This window comes from Neolamprologus brichardi, chromosome 15 (assembly GCF_056152115.1).
Source record: "Neolamprologus brichardi isolate AB-2024 chromosome 15, ASM5615211v1, whole genome shotgun sequence".
Lineage (NCBI taxonomy): Eukaryota > Metazoa > Chordata > Actinopteri > Cichliformes > Cichlidae > Neolamprologus > Neolamprologus brichardi.
The window spans coordinates 28,361,733-28,377,421 of NC_142118.1; the positions used below are offsets into that span (position 1 = coordinate 28,361,733).

The following is a 15,689-nucleotide window of genomic DNA, read 5'->3' on the forward strand; positions in this document are numbered from 1 at the left end:
TTGGACACTTCCTAAAATCTTAAAAAGGTAAAACAACAATATCTTTCCATTATTAAAGAGTTTATATATGACACATAAACCGCAGAAATAAATTAGTTTTAGTGCAAAACACAGATGCTGTGTACAGATTACATTGTTTTACTCGTGTCAGTGGATTAAATACCTCTTGGTAATAATAGAAGTAAATAGGTTAATATTAACAATTATAATCTGAATGAGACACCAGATTAGAATTCAACTCATCTATGCAAAACTGAATGAAAACTAAAGCAAACTTCTCAGTGCAAGCACACACGGTTCACTTTCCCACTTTAGACACTGAAAAAAAAATGTGGTTGTGTAGAATTCCACGCCTTGCATGATGAGTTTCTTACAGCCACCCACCCAGTAATATGCATGTAGTATAGCACTGCTGGTTACTATAACAGACGACCTTCAGTAATACCCTAACACACACCACCCCTCTCTTAAGTGATTATTGGTACAGTCCATGGAGATGCATGCCTTTTGCTTTGGCCTGCAGAGTCAGGTTCTTGAATCAGCTATCTGTGCAGAGCGGTGGGCTTGACATCATCTTACATAAGACAGCAAGCACCTCTGATTATGGGATGGGGGGTGGGGGGGGGCAGAGGAGTAACTGCAAGAGTAAATGGGGGATGGGGGCTTTGTGACAGTGCAATGCACAGCACATGGATGCTTTCCAGAGAGTCAGAGCATGCTACACTCAAGCACAAAGACATGCTTATGCAACAGCAGAACTACTGCAGCTGTTAAAGATATAGTGGGCAGGAACACCGTTCCCTGTGTGGCACAATACATGTCTGCTCCTCCCCTCGCATGTATTCACAATACAGCTCATGGGAAGACTTTCACATCTACTTAGACAGCAGTAAGAGGCCTTGGATAGATTTTTCCATAACGTAGCATCGTGTTTGCTACGAGCAGTCTCTCTAATTTCAGTTGTTATTTCTCATGCCCACGCAGAGACCTGACACAGAGCCAGGCACCTGCACAAAAGACGCTAATCTCACCAATGACAAGAGACAAGAATGAAATTTACGAGTGAGGTTATGTGGCAACAATGGCAGGAAGCCCTGGCAGAGAGACAGCAAAATAACGGCTGCAGCGAAAATAATCGAGGGGCCGGAAATGTTGGTGTGTAGATAAGACTGGTGTGACCTTAAGAGAGCCAAAACATCCACACAGCTACTGTAAGAGAATTCATATTGTGTATATTATGAACTTTGGTGCTTATGATTTCCACAAATTTACAAAGTGCTACAAAATAAAAGTCTGTACGAAACATCCTGACACGTTATTTTAAGAGCCTTTCTTTTACTGAAGACATGTTTCAGGCTCACAGAGTCAACATTAATGTTACTACCAACACTTGTGTTTTTCCTACTATGGCAACTGCTGTGAGCAACAGAGACTACTAAAGCCATGCTGGCACACTGTGAGTGCATGATTTGATGGAGGTTTGCTAGTTCACACACACACAGGACAGCGTATCATCGGCAGCTCTAACTGGTTGTTTCACCTTGTTTTATTTCTTGCTGCAGGCCTAATCAAGGGAACAAATAACGAAAACAATTGTGGTTTGCTGGTCTAACACCTGATTTATGCTTCAGCAGTAAGTCTACGCCGTAATCTACAACGTAAGCTGATGTGCACCCTCATCAGGTTGTAGCACAACATTAGGTCGATGCAGCCCGCAGCTATTGTAATTGTCCTGTTCGGCAGTGTCGATTCTTCCTGTGCACTTCCAGCTACTTTTTCACTGCAGTGTTTTAATTTATCAGTAACAGAATAATAATTATCAGCTCAGTAAAAGGAATTATAAGGTTATCGGTTCTTAGACTCTCACTACAATCAGCTGTGTCTCTAGCAGGAAAAAAGTGGCATAGTTTACATTACTTTTATTTTTATTACACTATAGAATGAGAGCGCGATGGTAAAGTGGAGACTGCTCCAGGACAGAAACAACTGCTAACACCTTGCACCTGCACAGACAGCATGCCAACACTAAGCTAGCCAAGAGCCCAGAGTGATGTTAAAGCTGAGTAAATGCTGACCCCAGCCCAGCACTGCGATAAAGTGAGCCGTCATTTGTGGTGAAATCAGCCACTGCTGAACTTCAAAGGGTAACAAACTGAAGCCTGCAGCCTCCATTTCTACCTGTTCATGTTTCTAAAGTAGAATCACCGTGGTGATCTCTTTAAAGTGCTGGTTTTCATCTTCGCTCTGTGCTGTCGGCTTTTTTTTTATACCTAAATTCAAAGAAAAAAGATCATGAGTCTACTCATATAGGTAGATAAGGTGTTGGTGTGTGGGGCCGTAGCCTGTAGGTTTATATTGTTAAAGAGAGGGAAGAGAAATACCTCCAACAACCACAAACTTTTCACCACGAAGCATGTAATGATTTGCATGAGTGTAAAGTCACTGATATGCTGCTTAGAGATGGTGGCAACTCGCAAAGTGGAGCCAATGAGAATTGATAAGTGATATTGACAATGGAATCGGAATAGCTAAATTCCAATCAATTCCCATCCCTACTCCTTGTAAGGAGGAATTTAATACTACCGTGTTTTGTATTTTATCTAAATGGTCTGTTTCATAGGATTCACACAAAGAATCCTGAATTTTGTTGGAGTTGTTTGTTGTTGTTTTCTTTTCTTTCTTTCTTTTTTTTTTACCCCAGGGTCTTGTTTTTAAGGTGTGATTTATCTGACAACTGAGGCAAAGGCCACTGTATACAACATAACACCAAATATTGCATGTTTTTGTTGAGTGAAGTGAGGGGGCTCATGCAGGATTAATGCCAGACTAAGCAAACAGATGATGAAGTCAACTAGAGCAGAGGCTATGGATAGCTATAACCCTCAGCAAAGACACTATTCATAAATTTAATGCTGACTGGTAAAAAGGTTGGCCCGAACAAAAAGAAACATCAAAGGAGAAAAAAGCATGAATGAGGACAACAAACAGTTGCTGCAGTGGACAGTTTACAGCTTACATGCTGGGACCTTCTCATCATGAGTACGTCAGTGGCCTGTCTACAGTACAAACACATGTGAGGAGCCATAACATGACTGGCTGAGAACACAAACATTTATGGTCTCGTCACTGACGCATTTACAGCATCCAAACTGTAGAAAACCTTTAATTTTTTTTTTTTTTGGGGGGGGGGCTTTATTTTCACTTGCTTTATGTCAGTTACAGTGGATATCAGTGAAATCCTGATATCCAAGACAGATTTAATAAAATAAAAAACAAACTTTCATAAGTGCGATAAGTCTGACGGCATGACTAAACCAGACAGAGCAGCAGTGGGAGAGTCATTTCTGAGTCAGTGTTCACTTAACTTACCATCTAAATCACTCAAAGCTGACTCACCTGTCATTTGAGGTTAGCCGAAACCCTAACTTGCACAAACTGACTAACTTTACCTTTAGTTTACCTTTAACTGATAAATCAATACTGGTGGCTTTTTAAGTATTTACCTTCAAGAGAGGAACTTTTATAGATACCTTGTGGATCACCAACAGACTGAAATACCTACTTGATCCGTTCAGGTTTGCATAATGTGCTGTCAGGACACCACATGACTACAAAGGATCGTTTGGGATTACGTAAGAGTTGACAACCGGACATAAAGAAAACGGAACCCATAGACAGAAGCTTGAACTGTTTGGCAGCTCTGCTCTTTGACTTCTGGACCTGATTTATCTAAGGCCAAAAGCTTAGCTAACTTTCACTTAAACAGTGTAATCTCAGTGAGCCAGTCTTACCAGAGCATTATCTGGAAAAAGGTCTCAGTGCAGCCCATCTGACGTCAAAGCAGCAATGGCAGTAATCAAATCAAAGTTTCACCACATAATCTGCTGTTTGGTTAATTATACTTTTTCATCCACAAGCAAAAGTGCACACGGTCCTCAGTGGCGAGTGACAGATGCAGGGAGGCAGAGAGAGGCAGGGGAGATGCACTTACAGATGGGCTGTGGGAGTTTGCAGTGCTGAGTCAGATGTTGGAAATTGTTCCAGTTCTGCTTTTTCTTTCTTTAACATGTGACAGATCTGTTTTCTCAGAAGGTGCCTGGAGACACGCTGACTGGTTCTTTTCGGTGGTACTAGCATAACAAAACTGTATCTCCAAACAGACTGTCAGAAATCAGGTAATATACACAGCGACCTCCCTTCAACCAAAGGCCTATGGGAAAAGTGAGGAGAACAGAGTCTCACAGGAACCGCGTGTGTGTTGGAACCAGGTTAAAGGGTAGACGGGAGTCAGAAAGCACTCAGAGTTCAGGTCATTGTGCTTCTTCAAACAAATAAAATCATCATAACACATCACACGGAGACATAACAACGAAAGGCAATGAAATAACACAGCTCTGCTCGGTGGAATCGTTCTGTGTGAACGAGTTCTGTTAGCAGTAGATATAGTAGAGTGGACGGCCTTCAGATAAGAGGTTCAGATATTTTCTCCCTAAATTTTCATTCCTAACAGTAAGATAGTCACACTATTTTATTTTCATTTCCTAATTGTTATCTAACACCTGTTACAGGAAGGTTTTACTTCCAGTATCAGTGGATTTTTAGCTTTTCAAACTGCTTAGCTTTAGCAGTTTGAGCAGTTTGAGTTTGTTTTTTTATTTATAAAAATACGTGGTGGTGGGGTTCTTTGTTGTTTCAGATAAAAGAAGGAAGTATGTTATTATATTTAACTTCATACCTAGCGTTTCCTTTCAGTTTCTCAATTTTAATAACCTTGGTTAATCACAATGCCTTTGGAAACATATGTATGGACTGGGTAAGTGTCTGTAAAGGGAAATGAGAGCACTGAAGCTAATATAGCCACTCACCAGATCCCTGTGGAGCACCCAGTTGGCATGGAGGTAATGGATCCCATCCAGGATCTGATACAAGAGAGACTTCACCATCCCTCGGGGCAGCTGCATAGGCTTCTTATTGGCCTTGGAGGCGCGGTGGAACTTGATGATGTGCTGTGAATCAAAGCAAGGGTTTGCCTCACTTATGCATGCCTCATCAGATGGAATAAACACAATATCTACAAAACCACCTCCAGTTGTCTCCTTTTCATACTTTCCCCAGAGCAACAAAAATATGAGTGAACAAATAAAACATTTGTAACAATCCAGAGACACTGCGGCTGCTGTTTATACACAATATTAACGGTTTAGGGCACAGTGCTGAATCTTAATGTAAACATCATTAGGTAACCGTTTCTGTAGCACGAGGTTTTCTGTCATTCATTAATCATATGAACAGTTCTTGCTTGCAGTAATGGCGCAGAGAGACTCACCCACAAGTCGTGTTCGGCGTAGTCAAAGAGGAGCCAGACCTTTCTGTCGCTGTGGGACAGGAACACTTTCTGGAGGGCGATCACATTTGGGTGTTTCAGTTCTCGTAACAGCTGGAACACACAGTGGACTGATTAATGTTTGATGTCAGGTTTGTGCATCACATATGCTCATCTGATAACGATGTAACAACTGGCGAAAAGCACGAAATCAAGAAATAAGAGCTGTCGTGACAGAAAAAAATGTTAACTTTTGCATCTTCAAGAAAACAGCAAAAAGGAGCCGGAGGAATAAAAGTAAAAATAATAAAATAAAATGGTAGACAAGAACAAAGTGTCGCCTGTCCTCACACACCTTAAATAATCTTGAATTGCCCCCAAAAAAGAATGATGGGTAATTACATATAAACCATTTGGAGCCTTTTATGCAAAAGCCCTTACAGTGCTATGGTTGAATGAGATGAATATCTGAAATGAGACACCCAACAGTTGATAAATGTCTCATTTATTTTGTCAATGCTCTAGAGATTATAGCTTAGTCTGGCCGCAACGTCTGCATTTGTGATTAGCATGATTTCTTTATGCAAAGCATCCATAAAGAACAATCATCTGTCACTTTGACAAACTCGTGCCTATAACTCTGCAAAGAGTGGACAGTGAATCAACAGTCATGCGTACAGTATGACATGATATCTTTGGATGATAGATGACTATCATTTAGGCAGTGAGTAATTCACTTATGATGAGATGATTAGCTTTGATTAGCTTTCTGATTGTATTCGTCAAATGGCACTGTAGAAAAGTTAAATATGCTTTGTAATGCATCCCTTTGGGGAAGATTTGAAGGGATAAATAGGTTCCCATAGATTCAGTGAGATACCTGTAAGCTACTTCAGCTTCATGCTAGTGCATGTCGTGGAGAATGTAAGCTATGGTTTAATAGCTACAATTTATAGATATCCCTTAAATGTCTCAAATACAGCTCATGAGCAAAGAGGACAGCTCTAAGCACTGAATGTGACTGTGCTTGTGTTGTGGGTCGGAGTGTTTTCAAAAACAACTCATTCAAACTACATGAACGAGTAACCAAAATTTACAGGACACCAAAGATAAGAAAAAAAGAAAAAAGAAATAAATACACCTCCAGCTCTCTTTGTGACAGTTTGTGTTTAGACCATTAAAGTGTTGAAAGGTTTTCGATATTTTTTCTTTTCTTCACCGCTCTTCAAAATCCATCTGAGGCTTCAGACTTAAATAAAAACCAAAATTAGGTCTAGGGAAGCATCAATCCCACTTTTTTTAGTTCCAGTATAATACAGATGACAAATCAGAAAACACGGTTTAAGCTTTATGTTGACTTAAATATAAAGGACTGATTATCAGTCTCTTGCTCAAAGATGTCAGATCAGTATTGGAACCCTCCCTTTGTGGTCCCACTTTAGTTGGGTAAGTGGTTAGGAAAAATGATGGATCAATTTACATATTAACTCATCATATTAACTCAAATCACATTCGCTTGACCTGATATATACAAATAAAATTATATTTAGTGATATTTGCATTGGCTAGAAGTTTCAGGGACCAAAGTGTGATTAGTGTGAACGGCTGGCTGACACAGTGCACATTTCCACATCATTCAAGCGCTGCTACTTTAAGCAGCTCATTGATTTCACCAACTCCCATTTGGACTATCCTATTTGCTGACCCATCATGGACAATCCATAATCAATCGTGCCCTTTAGACAGGCCCACGGGGTGTTTCAGTCAGCGAATAGACTGAATTCAAACATGACTGTCACCTACAGGGTGAATTACTCATTAGTGCATGCTAACATAACTGTTTTTGTCATTCACCTCCATCACAAACAGAGAATAACGTATTCAGATGCGCACAGTGGCTGACCTGAAACCAAAAGGTAAATATCAAGGAAATGTACTGGGGAGTAAGACTAAACACTATGAGAACACATTGCCGCCATAAGTAGTTTTTTGTTTGTTTTTTTAAATCAAACACCTAAAAGGAGATACAGCTTCAGCCCTCTAATTCACACTCCAAGAGTAACTAAGGCTGAGGCTAAAATACCTCACGGCTTTCAAACTGGGTCATACAATCACAGGGAAAAGCTCTAATTTCACAGAGAAACCACGAACACAAATTCACAGTTACACTGCTTTCTGAATAGGACTGTACTACTATTACCTTCTTAAGTCATCATATAAAGCATCTTCATTTAAAAAATTGCTATATAAATATATATACTAATATTTATATGGTCATGTGAAAAAGAATGTTGTCACAGGACTACTTGCACATGATTGAACAGCAGAATCATCCTTTACAACATGGAGGAATTTAACCCCACTCTTCTTTAAAACATTCCTTTAGTTCAATGCAGACTTCACAGTGGTGTTTAACGAGTCTTTTTCCACATATCTGCACCTACAGTTTGTAGAATTTCAAAAATGTTTGTTTTGACACTTGCAGTCACAGTTTGTCCCATTTTCTGTTTCAGAGAATTACAAACATTTTAGGAAGTTCCACCCCCCCACCACCACCACCACACACACACACACACACACACACGCACACACACACACACACACACACGCACACACACACACACGCACACACGCACACACGCACACACACACCACTTGATACAGATTTCTCAAATGTAAACAGATACAAAACGAATCTTTCATTCGTCTCTAGTTTGTACTGGACGTCTTCACATCACTTTACATGTATTTATATCCTTGTGGGGACATCTCATTTACATCATGCTTTCCCTAGCTGATTACCCTAACCCTAACCATCAAAAATGAATGTCTAACCCTAAACATTTCCACATCATTCCACACCTAAACCCATTAACACCTGACCTGTCCAGAGGTTCAGTCAATGAGCTCGTCAATAGCTTCAATGCTAACATGTTAAATGTTATGGACACAATTGCTCCCATTAAGGTGAAGGTTATCTCTGGAAGGAAAAAGTCTCCATGGAGAAACTCCACACTGGTGAAAAATGAAAAAGGAGAGTGTAGGAAAGCCGAACGCAGATGGAGAAAAACAAACCTCCAGGTTCATTATGACATCTATAAAGAGAAACTTCACAACTATAATTTACAACTGAGGAGTGCAAGGAGTCCTACTTCTCTGACATCATCACCAAAAACAGTCATAATGCTCGGGTCTTATTTTCTACTGTTGACAGGCTAACAAACCCTCCTGTGTCAGTGGCAGCTGAACTTCATTCGACCATGGCCTGCAATGACTTTGCCAAATTCTTCACAGAAAAAATCCAAAAGATTAGACAAGCAATTGGTACATCAACAGCAGATTCAGGATATGTACTGTGTCCACCGAAAAACTGTTTAAACACCATCAAACAGTTTCACCCTATTAACAGCAAAGACCTGGAGGACATCTTAGGTCAACTGAACTCCTCCTCTTGCTGTTTAGATGTCCTGCCAACAAGTTTTTTCAAAAAGGTCTCAAAGACTTTGGAGTCAGACCTGTTACAGATCGTCAACTTTTCTTTAATGTCAGGTGTGTTTCCAGAACCACTAAAAACTGCTGTAATTAAACCTATACTGAAAAAGGACAATCTTGACAAGACACAAATGAACAACTACAGGCCGATCTCAAATCTCCCATTTTTAAGTAAGATCATTGAAAAAGCAGTTTCTCAACAGCACAATTACTTCTTAAAACAGAATAACTGCTATGATGCCTTCCAGTCAGGTTTTAGACAGAACCACAGCACTGAAACTGCTCTGACCAAGTGTTTAATGTCATATGTCTGAATACAGACAGTGGAAAAATGTCAGTCTTAGTTTTACTGGATCTCAGTGCAGCATTTGATACAGTTGACCACAACATATTACTCAAACGACTGGAGAACTGGGCAGGTCTCTCAGGAACTGTACTAAACTGGTTCAAAACATACTTAGAAAACAGGAAATACTTTGTATCAATAGGTAACTTCACATGTGGAGTTTCCCAAGGTTCCATCTTGGGACCTCTTCTGTTTAACATTTACATGTTCCCAATGGCACAGATTATAAAGAACAACAAAATAAACTATCATAGCTATGCAGATGACACACAAATATACATCACAATGTCACCAGGAGATCGAGGCCCTGTACAGGCTCTTGGTAAATGCATTGAGGAAATTAATGACTGGTTGTGCCACAGTTTTCTCCAGCTAAACAAAAACAAAACTGAAGCAATAGTCTTTGGTGCCAAAGAAAAACGATTACAGGTCACCAGAGAACTTCAATCTATACACCTAAAAACCACAAACCAGGCGAGAAATTTGGGTGTAGTGATGGATGCAGACCGAAACTTAGAAAAACACATTAAGACAATAACAAAATCAGCTTACTATCACCTCAAGAATATATCAAGGATAAAAGATCTGATGTCTCAACAGGACCTGGATAAACTAGTCCATGCATTCATCTTTAGTAGGCTTGATTACTGTAACAGCATCTTTACAGGTCTACCTAAAAAATCAGTCAGACAGCTACAGCTCATTCAGAACTCTGCTGCTCGAGTCCTCACTAAGACCAAAAAAGTGGACCACATCAGTCCAGCTCTGAGGTCTTTACACTGGCTGCCTGTCCATCAGAGGATAGACTTTAAAGTTCTGATGCTGGTCTATAAAGCTCTGAATGGTTTAGGACCAAAATACATCAGTGACCTCCTGACCCAGTATGAACCTTCCAGATCCCTCAGGTCATCTGGATCCGGTTTTTTATCAGTTCCCAGAGTCAGAGCCAGACACTGAGAAGCTGCATTCAGCTTTTATGCTCCATATATCTGGAACAAACTCCCAGAAAGCCTCAGATCAGCTGAAACACTCAGTTTATTTAAATCCAGGCTAAAGACTCACCTATTCTCAGCTGTATTTGAATAAAACACCAAATCCACACTTTTAAGCTTAAATTTCAAAACTTACATTTTAACTACTGATTTTATCTACTGTTCTGATTTTATCTACTGTTTTTTTTAATCAATTTTAAATCATGCTTTTTATTTGTTTTTGTTTTTAATGTCTCTGTGAAGCACTTTGAATCACCTTGTTGTTGAATTGTGCTATATAAATAAACTTGCCTTGCCTTGCCTAAACCTATCCCTAACCTAATTGTAACCCTAACTGTAACTAAAACCGCATTTTGAGTATCAAAAATGCCTTCAAACTGGGAACTGGGATTTTGGTCCCCATAGGGGCTGTTGGTCTAGTATAGTAAACTTCCAATTTCTGGTACCCACAAAGATATTAATACACACACACACACACACAAAGTGAGAGAAGTCATATGGAGCCCAACGGTTTTTTGGGGGGTTCCTTTTTGTTAATGAATTTATTTTCTGGTCTATATAAGGTGAAAAAAAATATTTTATCCAAATTGATGGCTTCAAGTGTCTTCTTTAACTCAACAAACTGAAATAAGTAAGGTTTAGATTCACATATGCCATGAAGCAAATCATGGATTACAGTACACACAGCTAACTGACTAAAAGCATCAACCACAGAAGTATTCACATGATCAAAAACAGATAATAAGATTCTACCCAGTAAATACACATCAGATCAATTAGAATATTTCTCACTATACCCTCAAGGTAGGCAAGAATAGCTCTATCTCAGAAAACGGCAGAGAGGGGTACAATACTGGAATTGTATCCAGGCTATTTGGTTTTGCCTCATAAGGGGAAATGAGGTTTATGTTTAATAACAGCCTTAATCCACAGGCTATAATGGGTCATTGTGATAGTAAGCTTGGGCTTAGGGCTTGAATCCCCCCATGCACTACAGCACCACTTTAAACCACCACTTAGGCCACATGCTGAACGAGGCAGACCCAGTGCGACTTTGTGATCACTGACTCTATGTGGGACCACGGTTAAACACAAAGTCCATAGCTGACACAGATTAGAGACTATGGGCTAACCCGTGTATTATTTAATAACCCACTCCCATAGGTTAACTCCTGATGATTTTGATATGTTTACTGACAGCTGGGACAGACTCCAGCCCAGACGTGGAGAGGTTGGAGCATGAAGCAATGGCTTCATGGTAACTAGTTCATTTAAACAATTCTTTAGCAAAAGTTGTACAAACACAAAAAATACCCCCCAAAAGTTTCCTCTACAAAGAAAAAAAAACATGACAGAACCCACATTTGCTAAAATAAGTCACAAAATACACATTATCCTATTTACATTCAACATGTCAGCACTTAAGCGAGGTTCAGGCTTAGCTTACACTTTAGACACATTGTAAACAAACACAGCATCAAATGGACGTGTGGTGCTAAAATCTGCAGGCCAAGCATCCTTGGCCAAGATGCTAAACTCCGATTGCTCCCAATTCATTCATCGTGTAAGTATGTGTGAATGTGTGTATGAATAAGACTTGTTATTTAAAGCGTTTTGAGTGCTCAAAGAACCAGAAAAACACGGCTAGCAAGTAAACATACATGTCAACAATGCAGATTAGCAAACAGCACAAGCTATACTTTTATAAATGTTTGGCAAGGAAGAAAATGTCCCCAGTGTGTTTGTAAAGCCCCAGGGATACAAACATGTTCTGGTAAGTAACCAGGGATGAACAAACAAAAACTTTGTCACATGTTTGCCCCACAATAAACCTGGTTGGTAAAAGAAGATTTATGGATTCATGTTGATTGACACTGTCACCTCAAGAAGGTTCCTGGTTTGAATCTCCTGGTAGTTTAACTTCACAATTCACAAAGGGAAACTGGTTCTTGATGTCACAGGTCACAAAACATTGTTCTGCTCATCTGCTGTAGGTAAGAATATACTGCCAATATCTGAGTAAAGGAAGTGGTTGACGGTGTAAAATTTACCAGTCCAAACACCATGGCCACCCTAGATTGACCCACTATCAAAGGCAACATGAAGTAACAACCATTTCTCTACTTGGCTTCACATGACAGGAACAAAACAGCACGAGATGCACTGGTGTATGTACAAAATATGGTTATCTCTCCTGTAAATAAAGATCTTTTCACAGGGAGCTTCACTTTGCAACCTGCTGACAAAATAGCACAGAGTCCTGGGAAAACACTAACACAGGTCATAATCACGCACGTCTATAATCCTGGGAGAAATCCAGAGGTCCTCTGGGAAAAAAACTTTAAATTGCAGAAAATCTTGTGACCAGGCCATTTAGGCCACGCGTGCTGGGATGGTGGGCTCGCCCTAAATCGTCACCACATTGAACAGCTTTCTGCTGCAAAAACCTGCTGATCTTAAACTCACTGAATATCTGAATAAAAGCTGAACTACAAACTTTTGCCCACATTTCACTACATAAACTGATCATTATGTGTAAAGTAAATAGGAAAAAGAGGGATAAATACACAGAACCAAAGATCTGACTGCTTGGCCTTCAAAGTGAAATAGGTCAAAGAAAAAAAAAACCCCACTCAGTGGTTTCTAAATATTTGGAGCTAAACCAGATTTAGTCCACTTCGAACAAGCTCACCCGAGAACCAACTGGGTGCATGTCATTGAGCATCATATGACATTTTGAATTTCCATCTATTCTGCATCTGACATCTAAGACAGGACATCTACCATTGTCAGCAGTGGGTTAGAATGAAACCATTGCTTTGTTTCTTGGTAGTGCAGCTGTTATTCAGTATCCGGGAGCACATTCCAACCAGCTCATTTCTGTAAACCACTCATAGCTCTCCTCCAAAAAAATCAACTTTTAGTTTCACATTTTACCTAAAATTGTGGTTGCATGATGGTGGCATGAGTGGTACTGTTGCCTCACAGTATGAAGGTTTCTGGTTTGAATGTGGAACTGGTACTGTGCAGCTACACAGCACCAAGAAGTGCTTGTTACGGGTGACTGGTGACTGGTATCAGTACTTGGTAGGGAGCTGGAATGTTTGAATTCCTACTGCTAAACATTATTATGACTAATACTGACTGACACATTCTTTCGAAAGACTAAACTAGAATTAATCTAATAGATTTCACCTGACCTCGACGGTCTGTTTTGGCTACATCTCAGACTTCACATTAGCGTCTCAAAGTGCATAACACTGACAGAAGGTTTGGTGAGCAACAAAAGGCCACAAGAAAAGCAGTTGTGCCCTGGATCTTGCTGCTCGTGAGGACTGAATAACAACTTTTCTTGTGTGGCTGGCAGGCAATAGATCCACTGCAAGCTGCTTCGTGCCTGCCACTGGTTAGAGACAAACACTGCAACTCTGTCTACGGGGGGTGATGGGCCGGGCTTTCTCCCTCGACAAAGAACAAAAGTGGCGGCTACAGGCTGAGCCAGACAGCAGCAGAGCAGCAGCCATTTGGTGTTCTTACAGTATAAATACTACTGACTAGAGAGTGGGATGGAGCTGCACCTATAACTAATGATGCAACACATCAGAAGAATATTTCCTCACCACAACAACAGCTGTCCCTGTGCTTTACCAGGTTTTATTTCTTTAGATGAGTCTTAATCATGAAAGAAAAGCCGCCCCTTTCGAGGACAGCAGGACACCAGCACTCATTTTGCCCCTAGCAACCATCAGCTACCAACACCCTGTACAAATACAACTAAAGTATGTTCCTGTTTGCACAGTGATTGCCAGGACTGGCCGACATGGGCCAGAAAACACACAAGCCCGTCTCATCGATAAGGCAGTCAGAGATTATAAAAGCCCATAATATTATATTTCTACTCTTCAGCCACTTTATTACTGTGGAATGTTCTTGGTGTAGATCATTATTACTGTGTGAATGATTGCACACTTATCTAAACATGAAGGACGGCTAACGAAAACAAAATAACATCCTTCAGTTATATGATCTGGCGTCTGTGTGCCCACAAGTGCTGCTATGCCAGAAGGGAATGTTTATGAGGGCAGAACATTTAGCTAAACAAAAGCCATTGTGACCCAACAGGGGAAACAGCTCGTTTTATGGAAATAATAAAATTCAGGAACAATGTTTCAATTCATGAAGGTCAAATGTAATGAAGGGAACAGATGTGAAACAGCAGGTGGGTGAAAATAAATAAGCCATGACAGATTTTGGCGCACTTTGATAAAAATTGGAACAAAAAAAGAAATTATTTCATATTTTTACAGAACCATACTTGGCCGTTACTTATTCAGTTTTTGCTATGTTTTGCTCATCCACCAACAACTGTTCACCGGTTACTTACTTTGTAAGTATTTGGTAATAGACTACAAAGAAATTCAGTCATAACATCATAATATAAAAAGACTGTCAGAGCTGTTTACACCTCCCCATTTCTCCAGTTCCTAAGATAATGACTATGAGAACAGATTATAATTAAAAGACAATCTGGCTAAGTGAACACAAATCATCTTATTTGCTGACATGCTATTATCTGTCAACAAGAGAAAACATAACACATGTGACTTAACAAATAAAATTTAATATCAGAAGTGTCACTGTAAATAAGCCAAATGCAGTTAACACGGCTGATAGCGAACAAGTTTACCAAATACAGATAGGATTAACTCAGCTCTCAGTGCCACTAATGACCTAATATCACAGCACGATAACTGCCCATTGGCTACTATGCTAAAATCATATTCTAAGAGAAGATTCATTTCTGTTTCTATATACAGTTGTAATACATTTTCATTCATTTCCTCCAGCGAGGGTACTTACAGGTATCCTGTGCTGGATTCATTTGGGGGTTCCTACAGTTTACACACAGCTTCCTGACCATACTTAAAGTGCCAACAGACTCAGCCAACCAATGATGCTGTACCACACTGCCCAGATCTATCATGTTTTTGGCTTTCTTTGTCACCTGTGACAGGAAGGCTTTCCACAGAGAGCCCTTAGTAATGTCACAGAGAGGTGACATACCATACCCTAATCAGAACTTCATTTACCCAGTAGATTTAACACCCTTTGTTTTTGTTTTTTTAACTTGGCCTTTTCAGCTTTATTTGATAGGGACAGTAGAGACTGACAGGAAACCAGGGGGAAGACATGCTGCAAAAGGCCGCAAGTCGATTCAAACCCAGGCCAGCCGACCATAAACCAATGCGGCATATGGTCGCCTGGTCATCCCACTGAGCTAAACCAGTGCCCTGTAATACCCATTGTTAATAGAATAGGCTAGTTTGGCGCCCAGCGTTAGCTAATGATTCTATAGCCTTCACATGTGATCCTTTAAGGTGAAAAACTTGAGTACCTACACTGTAAAATGTAATATTGTGTTTAATTAAAAATATTAAATTAACTCAGTTTTTATCAATTTGTTATTAGAATTCTATTTAAATAAGTTACCAGTACTTTTTATGCAAAAACGCTGATAAACTCAATTTATTTGAGT

At 39.9% G+C, this 15,689-nt stretch overlaps 1 protein-coding gene across 1 annotated transcript in view; it reads right to left on the reverse strand.

The window, feature by feature from the left end:
- cdk19 (cyclin dependent kinase 19) overlaps nucleotides 1-15,689 on the reverse strand; it is a 58,206-nt gene that overhangs the window by 19,634 nt on the left and 22,883 nt on the right. The window contains exons 3-4 of the mRNA XM_006796228.3: nucleotides 5,327-5,437; nucleotides 4,866-5,006 (exon numbers count right to left, since the gene is read on the reverse strand). Coding sequence (XP_006796291.1) covers nucleotides 4,866-5,006; nucleotides 5,327-5,437 — 252 coding nt within the window. The remainder of the gene's footprint in view (nucleotides 1-4,865; nucleotides 5,007-5,326; nucleotides 5,438-15,689) is intronic.